Raw genomic sequence first — 11,729 nt, 5'->3', positions numbered from 1 at the left:
GAAGATATTCATCTATCCAGAATTAACAACTTTGAATCATCTTTCTGGAGGTGTGATTACTACATTGTTTAAGCACTTTCAAATACTCCACTTCAAAGTTATACTCCAGAAGTAGCTCTCCCCTCCAAGTCTCTTCCCCCTTTAAATAAACAGTGGTTTGTGGTCTGTTCTGACTTTAAATGATAAACCCCAAAGAAAGTATTTAAAATGCTTGATTCCCCAACAGCATGCAAGGGCTTCTCTGTCTAATGTAGAATAATTTTTCTCAGCACCTTGCAGCCTCCTGGAAGCAAATCTGATGATCCTTTCATTACCATCAACAATTTGGGTTAATACTGCTCCTAAACCCACACCACTGGCATCTGTAGTTAGGTAAGTCTTCCCATTTATCTCAAAATATCCTAACAAAGGAGATACATCCAGGAGCAGACTCAACTTTTGATTGGGAATATCGAACTGGCCGAGGTGAGAGCGGATCCTTTAGCAGTAGTGGCTTTAGACAACCAGGTGTGTTGGAGGTATCTCTGGGGGGTTCTCCAGGGTATGGGCATGGGCCCTCTCTTTGTCCAGACCATAAGGAATTGTTACCAGGGAGCTTCCACGAAGATCCTGCTGAATGGTAACCTGACTCCCAGTTTTGACATCCAGAGAGGGACTAAACGGGGGTGCCCCTTATCCCCTCTCTTATTTTACATTTATATCAAGCCCTTGGCGCAAGCTACTAGTTTAGATGATTTAATCTGTCCTTTTAAATCACAAAATTATCAGTGTAAAATAGCATTGTATGCTGACGATATTGTTATTTAAACCAGAGAGCCTGAGGCATCTATTCCACGGCTTGAAAATCTGCTGCAGGAATTTGGCTAAATTTTGGGGTATCTAGCTAATTCCGTGAAAACTGAAGTGATGTATTGGAACATCGACAACTGGGGAGGCCCCATTAGTAATGAATTTAAGTAACTGGATATAAAAATTGTTAAGGACCTGAATAAAATTCCTCTGATTAATCTGGAGAAAATCATAAAGGTAATTGATTACCGCCTCACCAGATGGAGGAATCTCCCTTGGACTATCTATGGGAGGGTCAATCTGGTGAAGATGAGAATTCTTCCCAAGCTGACGTACCTATTTAACGCAGATCCTTTAACCTTCCTCAATAAGAGCATTAGTATGATCTAGGGGAAAATCTAGAGCTTTATTTGGGGACATAAAAGTTCTAGGCTGTCCTGGAAACTTTTAAAAGGTGGGTTGGCTCTTCCAGACATCAGATGGTATTTAAGGGCCTTTCAATTTAAGGGTATCAGGGTGCTGCTCTCAATACCAGATGATACAACATTGGGTAGGCTCTTGGGTGAGATGGCAATGGTTGAGGGTGGAAGTGGAGAAGAGTTTCTATATACGTTTGGGGCCCCAAGATTCTCTAAATGTGTGCGTCTCAAGGTCCTTAAGGCCGCCCTAATCACATGGTATAAAGTGAGACGCAGATGGGGTATTGGATATTTCTTTGATTTTGCTTCTATATGGGACTCCCCCAAGACCCCACTTTGCCTTGCTGATAGTCTGGTGATCCCAATTAAGAGAGCTGGTGTGGCTAAAGGTTTGATTTGGTGGAAGCAGATGGAATTCTTCCATGGGAGGTCTTAAGAGCTAAGATAGGCCCCACACTCTCTAAGTTTAAGTTCTTTCAACTTAAATCATGGTACGAAGCAGAAGTGGGTGAAATCTCTGGGAATTGGGAACTTGAGTGACTATTGCAAAAAAACGAAAGAAATATCCATGTGGTATACAAGGCTTCTTGAAGCAGACAATTTGGATATTCCTCCTCAAACATCGGTTTGGAATCAATCACCCCTCGTCCACAACATTGAAGACTTTTTTGAGCCATCCTTTAAATTACTTTATAAACATAACAAACCAGCTAGTTTAAAAAAGAATCATCTCTTTGTTCTTAACAGACTTTACTACACCCCGGCTAAGATAAGTAAATTTGCCCCTCTGCCCCCCCCCCAAAAAAATGTCCTAGATGTAAATTACCCAGTGCGGACGATATCAACATCTTTTTCGAATGCCCGGAGTTAATTTCTTTTTGGAATTATGTTGGGGACTCTCTATCGAACATTTTTTTTAATGAACATCGGGATTAATCCCCATCCGGTGTTTTTTGGGGGTAGCGATTATACTAATGGGGCGTTATCACAGTTTCATAAGGGGCTGTTGTTATACCTTATATTGCTATCTCGGAGGGAGACATGTATAAAGTGGAAAGACACGATCCCTCCGAACAGAGAGGGCTGGCTTAAAGCTGTGTTTGGTATGGCTCGCCTAAAACAAGAAGGCAGCAAGGAAACCTCGCACGACATCTGGCATCCTCTGCTATGCTGGGGATGGCGCTGGCGATTGGTAATTTTTTAAGTGATGATCTCCCCCACTGGTCCTATGATTACACCAAGCTTCCACTACCCGAGGCAGGCTTGTTAAATCTAAAGATGTATTTTGGTGAGATGAGGGAAAAAAGAAAAAAGAAATTCATTGAAATAACCAAAGGTTACAGGGACGTTGTAGTTAAGAAATGGAATTTAAAAAAAACTTACAAATGCATTGAAATAAACAAAGGTTACAGAGATGTTATAGTTGAGAAATGGAATGTAAAAAAAGTAGAAATTCACAAAAAAAACAAAGGTTACAGGGACGTTCCAGTTAGGCTTAGGTTTTACTCGTACAAAACCAGTGAAATTCAGCAGTTAACTTGTGCCCCCCAATGCACTGTTTATAACCTCATATATTACTTCATTCATGACATGGTCAGTGAAATCACTGATGACCTCTCGTTTGACATCACTGATGACCCACTGATCATATCACCAGTGACTGTGAGTGATATTAAAAAATGTATGAGCGTTAAATATATATACCAAGTTGGATTGGTGAATCAGTGGGTGTATGAGTGCCTGATTGGATGAGTCTGTGGGTGCGTGACTAACTGTATAAGTGAGTCATTAGGTGTCACAGTGAATGTATGGGTGAGAGACTGGTTGTGTTAATGTCTGTATCTTTCTGTCAGTTGATGTCTAACTGTCAGTGATCAGTATGGGGGTGTGAGTGGATACATGACGGCTGTATGGATGAGTGAGTGGGTGAGTCAGTGGCTGCATGGGTTAGTAAGTGTATGTGTGAGGGGCTGTATGGGTGAGTGAGTGTGTGTATGGCTTATCTGGTTGAGTGAATGAATGTGTCAGTGGTATATGGTTGAGTTACTGGGTATGTGAAAGGCAGTATAGGTGAGTGAAGGGGTAAGTGAGTGATTGTATGGGTGAGTGAGCAAATGTGAGAGTGGCTCTATGGGTGAGTGTATGCTTGTGTCAGTGACTGTATAGGTGAGTGAGTACGTATTAGTATCTGTATGACTAAGTGAGTGGGTGTGTGTATCTCTATTGGTGAGTACGTAGCTGTGTGATTGACTGTATGAGTGAGGGACTAGGTGTGTGAGTAACTTTATTGGTTACTGACAGTGTGTGAGTGGCTGTATTAGTGAGTGAGTGGGTGGATGAGTGGCTGTATGGGTCAGTGAGTGGATGTGTGTGTAGATCTATGAATCAGTGAGTGGGTGTGTAAGTACTGGCATTGGTCTGTGAATGGTTGTGTGGGAGAGAGTGGGTGTATGAAAGGTTCTATGGGGGTGTGAGGTAGTGCATCAATGAGTCTGTGGATGATATCATCAGTGATGTAATTTGAGATGTCATGAGTGATGTCAATGACAATGTCATGAGTGATGTAATATGTGAAGTCATAAGCAGTGCATTGTGGGAGCACGTGTTATAGTTAGCTCAGCCAACTATTACTGCTCAATTTCACTGGGTTTGTCGAGTGAAACCAGAACCTAACTATAACATTCCAATAACCTTTGGTTTTTACAGTGAATTTCTAAGTTATTTTATTCCATTACCTAACTATAACGTCCCTATAACCTTTGTTTTTTCAGTGAATTTCTATGGTTATTCTCACTAGTGGTGGAGAATGGGCACTGAACATGCAGCTCCCTCTCTGTGAAAGCAATTCTGCTCCTCTTCTAGCAGGCAAGAACATTTTTTATGTTCTTGCTTGCTAGAAGCAGAGCGTTTTTGTTTGGCTTGGTGGGAGCAGTAAAGCTCCTGCCAAGACGTAGTTGTGTGGCCCCTTTCCTTTCTTAATTTTGCTTCGGGAAAGTGGTGTTCCCCAAGTCCCAATGAGCACGCAACCAACCCTATGTATAGGCATATCAGTTGTTTTACAACAACTCCACATTTCCAAATTTAAAATAATACCAGACATGTTGAGAAGGTATAATTCATCAAAAGATCATCTAAGAAGTTTCTGCCCATTATATGACTGTGATAGCTCCTGCACACATTACTACTCAAAAATGTGCTGCATCATTAACATGCTAGCCTAAGGGTATTAGCAGGAGCCAGCAGTAAATTCAAAAGCGATCTGGATTATATTCTGTAGTTTCCACTGTGTGCCATTTCCTCAATGGCCCCAGCAATAACTAGGAGCCTATTGGGTGATTATGGGTCGGAACAGGGGTCCACGCAGTGTGTGATGTCACAGGAAGGGGTCAAATGATATGAAACGTCACTTCCACTAGACCCGAGAATTTAGGTGAGCAGCTGGTCTTGTTGTGTACAAATTCGGAGAAAAAAACAGCATCTTCTGCAGATGTTAATTTTCCCTTGGGAACCCTAGCCTTGTACGTTGCAGAGCACCATGTGCTATCGGAAAAATACAAGTTATTGCTAATGATTTGCATAAATTAACCACCATTTTTTTCTAAACAGTTTAATGAACGCACAAAATTGTGATTGCTATTTACAAAGTTGGTGAGACACTGAAAGATGGCTTAAATCCCCACCCTGAGCTGTGTTAAATAAATCTTTTTTTTCCTTTTCAAATGCGTGTGAACATTTATCAGTTTCAATTCATTTAAAATGACATGGTCTCCATTTGTAAAGCCAGGCAGTGTAACTGCTTAATACTGCGCTGCCAAGGCATAGGATTCAATGGGGGTTAACTTTTCAGCGTGAAATCCAATAGGCACAATAACCTGTTACTTGCTTTTTCATTTGCTGTCTCCGCGCTACAACTGAGTCATTCTGTTGCCCATGGCTCCTGGGTGTAGCGCGCTTCTGCAGCGTGCTGCATTATTTCTGAGTTAATCTGTCAATGTTATTTTCTGCTATTGCAGATATGGGCGCGCTCGCTGCCGCTTCGGAAACCCTCGACGAAAACCATTTATAGAGCTTCAACTATGCACGAATCTGCAAAGTGAGGGTTTTGCCGTCGTTCACCCCCGTCCCTTTCATTTGATGTCTCACAGGCCTCTGCGGCAGACATGGAGAAAATAAGGTAAGCTTAACTGTTTATTTACATACGCACCCTGGAAACCGTGCAGCAGAAAACGTGGGGGGCGCATGCAGGCATGGTTCTCTTCTTTATAACGCGATAGAGATTTGATGGCGAATGCCTCAGTTGGATTCTAAAAGACACAATGCAGAATGTGTATAGGACTGAAAATCTATCCTGCAGTTAAGCTAATTTGTCATGCTGCGTGTATGTGTAGACATAGATGCACGCGACGAGCAGCAGAGAGATTCGGCAAAGCTAACGCGTTTCATTTCCCAGAGCTAGAGACATGGAAAGGCGAGCAAGCATTTAATATATAAAAATGCCTGTTTTTACGGAACTGACTGCGCTCTGGTGGGAGAATCGATAGATAGCTCTGATGAAATAGCTCAATAAATTCGGCTTGACTTCAAATGCACCTAATTATTGTCGTATGTTTAATGTAACGCTGTATGTGTTGCTGTGCGCCGTCTTCTGTGCTTAGCTCCTTGATAGCTTACGTGTCTCTTCAATGTGCAGTTTTTGTCGGACTGTGCAAGTTAATGAGCAGATGCCTGCTTTGAAATGACAACTAACGTAATGCGACCGTGCTGCAAGTTTGTCATTGCTTGCACAGGTGTTGGTCTGCTTGTTGGAATTCTGTCTCTATGTTGTCTTGCAGACTCCTGAAAGGGAACATATGTCACACAGGCATGTCATCGATCGACATTGTAGCTTCAAAATTGCAACACGCATTTCGATAATAGAAAAAAAGTTTAACCACTTGTAGAGCCTTGAAATCTGAATCATTCGCCCTATCGTGGTCGAGATATTCGGTTTACATCATGGTTTATGACTCGGTGGACGCTGTACCTTTTAAAATTATGCAAACACACCACCCTATCGTTTAAATCCCCAGTACAGTCTATAAAAAAAATATTTTAAATATTTGGAAGGATTCCATTTGTGTTTATTCTAGTTTCCGAGAAGACAATAATATATAATATTAGATAGTCTGTATGAAAAAATCTTTCAGCAGAAGAAGGCATACCTGTCAATCAACCGATTGATGTATATTTTGTATGATATTATGAATTTCAGATGTGTTGCTGATCTTATGGGCCTCATCACAACTTTCAGATGTAATTACGAAATTCTCAATGGATATTGTTTCCAGCCTAGAGACATGTATCAGTGTTTTCGTTCTTATCTGAACGAGCAGTCACTGACTTTTGGATGTGTTACTGTACAGTGCACGAAGTATAGACTGAAATTATGTTGAACGGTATTGTCCTCCATGGTAAAGGTATTTACATTATGTTGGAGATGTCAATGGCAAGAGAGGGTAGTCAAGCAGGAACCACTGATGGAGAAGACGAGGGAGATAATGAGAGATGAGGGCCCAAGCTCAGTCGAGCATCCTTATCATAGCCTCAGCCATTTCACTTTCTTTAAGTGTTTATGGCTATTAGTAGATATCTGAAAACCTTTTTTATACTTACATAATTTTCCAAATGTGTATGCAACTGCATGGAAAGTATGTAGCTGAACTTCTGTACTCTTCCTCAAAAGGCAGTGTCTTCATTTCTCAGAAGGTGATTTTATGAGGCAGATGGCAAAAGTTTTGTTTTGGTAGTCAGCCATTTTGTTTCTACTTAGAGCCACAGATTTGCGTAGGCTGTATGAGATTATGTCAAAAAAATCTAAATGAATGCATTTGGATTGTGGACACAGTTGGGGAATATGTGCCACCCAATTTTGATGAAGTGATACTAAAGTGAAAAATAAAGGCTGGGAAGCAGAGTTATAAGTTATTGCTCTTGTGCTTTCCAACTCTAAGTGTGAGTGCCAGGTTGTCTGCTTCTTGTGTTTCTACTATAAAGAACAAATTACACAGTCGCACAGGAAATGGTTGGACTGAGAGCAACAAACCAATCTCAATATTGGACTGTATTTTACTCCTTTGGAGTAGTGTTGTATTTTGTATCTGTGAAATTTAGGATCCTTCCTATGGATGTTTTTGTGGATAAGGCAATTGATTTTGGAAGTGATTTGGGTTTTTTGGCAAATACATATAGTTGTTGCACTGTAAAACCTAGGTTCGAGGTTTCTTACCCGATACTCCTCTTTCTACTGTGTTCTGAACTACTTGGACTTGTGAAATATTAGCTTTTGGATAAACTAAGAAGAATGAGTAGCCTTAATCATGTGAAAACGTTCTATTTGATGCTTCTACTGGGCAGTTTTTCAGAGGTGTGTAAAAGGAAGGCAGTATTGTAGAAGGGAGAGATAGTGACGGGATATGCTGACAATGGAACCGATTATGGAACAGATTGGCATGCCATTTACTATTTTATACAGAAGTGGCTCCTAGACTTTCCAAGTTGGTGCAATCCATTGATCCACAATGAGCTGTGAGGTTTGTATGGATGGTTGGCCAGTGGTGAGTGGCGAGTGGCGATTAGCCAACTTTACTTTGAGTAAAAATAGCTCGTTCTCTACTTTCAACTTTCAGAAATGTCCTCCTTATCCAAGATTCCGTGCCAATACATGGGTTTTCAGAGCTTTGCTTTGATATTCCACATTGGTAATGGAAGGAGTGAGTGTCATAACCCTACAAGTTTGAAGAGCATGGTATGGTTATGGATGATCTTCAGAAGGGGGTGGGAGTAGATAAAGGCTAGCCCGAGTGAGTGGACTGTATGAATGCATTCTATAATTGTTCAATGTCTCAGTCTCCTTTTAGATGACAACTATGAACCCAATTTAGCACATCTTATATATGTTTGTAGGAAAGATATCCTTTTACATTTACTAATTTGGTCAGCAACAAAATATTGTTAGTAAATATGAATAATCTAATCGTGGTCATAGTGTGCTGGAAAATACATTCCATATTCATATGAGTTCGACTTAAGGTGTTATTCTATTAGGGACAATTAGCAATAATACTAATATCTAAGCAGAGTCTACTTGATTTACTATAGACCGAGACAAATATACAGGTAAAAACAACAAATATATCCATAGGCCATATCGTCAAAAAGACATAATATACAACTTGACTGGTATTGATCTGCTGACATCATGAAATAACCACAGTATCTCTGATAAGCCGTCTCAACCTATCACCTTATTGCAGGAGTTATACCAGTGCAAGTAATTAGTCCGGAAATATTAGTGTAAAATTGCATTGATACAAATCATGTAATCCGTCCTAGTAATTTTAAAATGTAACCTTAGTCTAACAGGCTTTTGAGAATTGCAAGTGATCCGATTTAGTAACAGATATACCAGATAGTTAAACCATATGAACTATCAGAGATACAGACAGAAGGGAGGCACTTTTCATATTGATTATCTGCCTTTCGATATGCTTTCCTAATTCATTAAAAGAAGATGTCTTTCTCATATTTCTGTATGAGGTACTAAACTGGCCCAGCACAATAAATAGTATTTTTTGATAAAATAAAGACAGTGATGTAAAGCCTAGGTGTTCATAATTGATAACGTGTGTAATTTATAAACTAACATCGATAGAGTAAATTAATTCAGACAACTGCGCCTGGCTGGTAAGACACTGGTGATCAGATTCTGCCATATCACTACATTATGCCACTTCCTTCCAATATTATTCCTATGAGTGGTGTAATGGACACCAGCTTCCTAGTATCTCCACTTCTCAAAATTGAAATAAGGGTCTTTCAATGTGACTGAGCCTGTTGCTCCAAGAATTCATTTCTACTGAAATGCAGTGGCCAAATAGAATGCGTTGGAGAGCTACAGTCAGAAAGTGACATCTTCTTAACTGTAAATTGCTGAGGACGTCTAAAGCTGATTGGTCTTGAACGAATCAGATGACTACTGTATAGTTTTCTATGTATGGACCGCACAGAACGAATTTACCACCTAAATAGAAATACCAAAATAGAAAATATACAATATCAGCTGTTCATCATTGTTATCTACAAAATGATCCATTGACACACAAACTATAATTGAAAATCTGAAGTTTAACATCTGGCTGTAAAAATAATCACAATGTAAGGCATTATCAAAACATTCATTCTCCATACAATTGATCTTTCTAAGTCTTTAGGAAATTTTGAAATCATTGATCCCCTTGTACAGCTCTTGTAACTAAGACATTGTCTCAACCCCATCAGAAGTAATACACACGTCAACAGTTTTAATAGTTGCTGCATAGTATCTGTGCAAGGGTATTGGGAATCATATTTTCTTTTGTAAACACCATCCAATGGTCAGTATAGATTGTGTTCAATATTTATCATTATTAGAAGTTAATGACGGACTTCCTCTTTTTGTCACTGAAAATGCAACAGCCATGATTGCAGCTCCAACTGTTTTGTATTTATACTGGTCCCTCTGTTCTGCTGAAGAGGTGAACTGCTCATGTTTAGTATCCATAATGTCTAGAAATATTCCAGGTCTTTCTAATCAATTACGTGTTACATGGTTGGTATTCTTTTCATTAAAGGATCAAACTTGGGTGCATGCTGATTTTAGTAACAGAATTAAGATATTTCATTCGAATTATTCTTATGTCCAAGTACTGAGTTACATTTTTATCCTAAAACTAGTCTTCTTGTATTTATTTTTAAAACGGTGTCATAAAAAGTGATTGCTCTGCATTGCCTGATTCACAAGAATCTTGGAGCAAGTGAGAGTTGATTCTGCTGAGGCCCATTTCTTACCAAGGTTATTATTAGTGAGGGTGAATTAAATGTTGGTGAAAGGGCTCTTTCCTTATAGTGGTGGGACAGTGCATGGGCAATTCTCCCGTTTTAGTCTCCTAGATCTACTACTGACAATACTAGTAAACTATTGATAGGTTTTGGACTTGGCCCTTTTTGCAGAGTCATCCCAGAACATTTTGCCTTCCTCCTGTATTTATTCTGACCTGTTTTTGTTAGTTTTATGACTGACTCTGGGCACTTTACCACCTCTGCTGATCAGTGCTAAAGTGCATGGGTGCTCATTGATAAACTTGGTAAGACTGGTCTACACCTGTTTGGCATATTTAATTTACCTGTAAGTCCTTTGTATTGTGGTATCACATATACCCAGGGCCTGTACATTAAATGCTGCTAGAGGGCTTGCAGCACTGCTTGTGCCACCCACCAAAGTATCCTTTCAAACCTGTATCAGGCTTCTGCTGCTGCAGGGCCTGTAGGAACAGTTCACTGCCGCAGTGATGTGGCATGTAAAGTCGTTACCATGTTTGAAACTCCCCTTTCAATACATATAAGTCACCTCTAAGGTAGGCCTTAGCTATGGCAAAGGCATGGTGCTGTGTTTGTAAAAGGCAGAACATGTGCCATAACCTTGTGGCAGGTCCTGGTAGTGAAAACAACCTATTTGGTTTCTCACTGCTGTGAGGCTGCCCTCTCATTGGTTTGCATTGGGGATTCCCTGATATGTGCTACAGTGGTCATTTCTGATATGAGAGGGGAAGCATGGTCATATTTGGTATGTTTGGAAGAGTACTGATACATACTGCATATTGGGGAAAGCTGATTTGTCATTACTGTTTTAGAAATGCCCATTTTAGAACTGGGCATTTCTGTGTGCCTAAGAGTCTTTGTGCTCTTCCTGGATGTGTATCCACAGTCTGGTTTAGACTTACAGGAGAGAGGGGATGTGCATTCACACTAGACAGCCACAAGGGGGGGGGGGGACGACTCAGCATTAGGCCTAATAGAACTTGACTGCATTTAGAGTGGCAGGAGGAGTTTCCCTTGAATCTGGAAAGGCTCTGACTGTATTTAGAGTGGTAGGAGGAGTTGCACCTGCACCTGAATAGGGTTGTGCTTGCCTTGTACAATGTTGTCTGTAGTATGTCTGGGGTCAGTGCTTGGGAAGTGAATGGTGGTGTTGTGCACTTCTAAACAGTGTTTGCAGTGCCCCCCAGAACAAATACTTTTAAACTATAAGTACAGGGGTTGTGAACTCATACAGAGAGACACTGCGTTGACTTGTGTCCTGAAGGCTGCTGGACTGCCAGGAGGAACCACTGTGGAACTGAATTACCTTGTAGTATTGATGTGCCGCCCTCAGATAAGGCCTGCCACTCTGCTCTGAGGACCCCTCGTGCTGGTCTGCCAGTATGCACCTTGCTGGTTTGCCCCAGTGCTTTTCAAACCCTATTGTCTGATGAGCACTTTTAAGTGCTAGTGCCTGAGGCGTGTGCTCACTCAGCAATTTTTCCATTCAGGAGCGCTTTGGGTGGCACTACAGCATGGGCAGCACTGCACATCCCTCGTAGTGTTTGAGCCACAGGAGGGGAGAGCTCCAAAAGAGGAAGCGATCTTCCTCTTATGTCCCTGCATAGTTTTTGGATAAGCAGCAGC

General features: G+C 40.7%; 1 protein-coding gene across 3 annotated transcripts in view; it reads left to right on the top strand.

The window, feature by feature from the left end:
- Nucleotides 1-5,235: 5,235 nt before the first annotated feature.
- Nucleotides 5,236-11,729, top strand: part of BEGAIN (brain enriched guanylate kinase associated) — an 823,755-nt gene continuing 817,261 nt past the window's right edge. For all 3 annotated transcript variants that reach the window (XM_086937817.1, XM_086937816.1, XM_086937814.1), the window contains exon 1: nucleotides 5,236-5,382. In XM_086937817.1, coding sequence (XP_086793943.1) covers nucleotides 5,369-5,382 — 14 coding nt within the window. In that variant the 5' untranslated portion in view covers nucleotides 5,236-5,368. The remainder of the gene's footprint in view (nucleotides 5,383-11,729) is intronic.

This window comes from Lissotriton vulgaris, chromosome 9 (assembly GCF_964263255.1).
Source record: "Lissotriton vulgaris chromosome 9, aLisVul1.2, whole genome shotgun sequence".
Classification (NCBI taxonomy): Eukaryota; Metazoa; Chordata; class Amphibia; order Caudata; family Salamandridae; genus Lissotriton; species Lissotriton vulgaris.
This window is presented reverse-complemented; position numbering and strand designations above follow the sequence as displayed.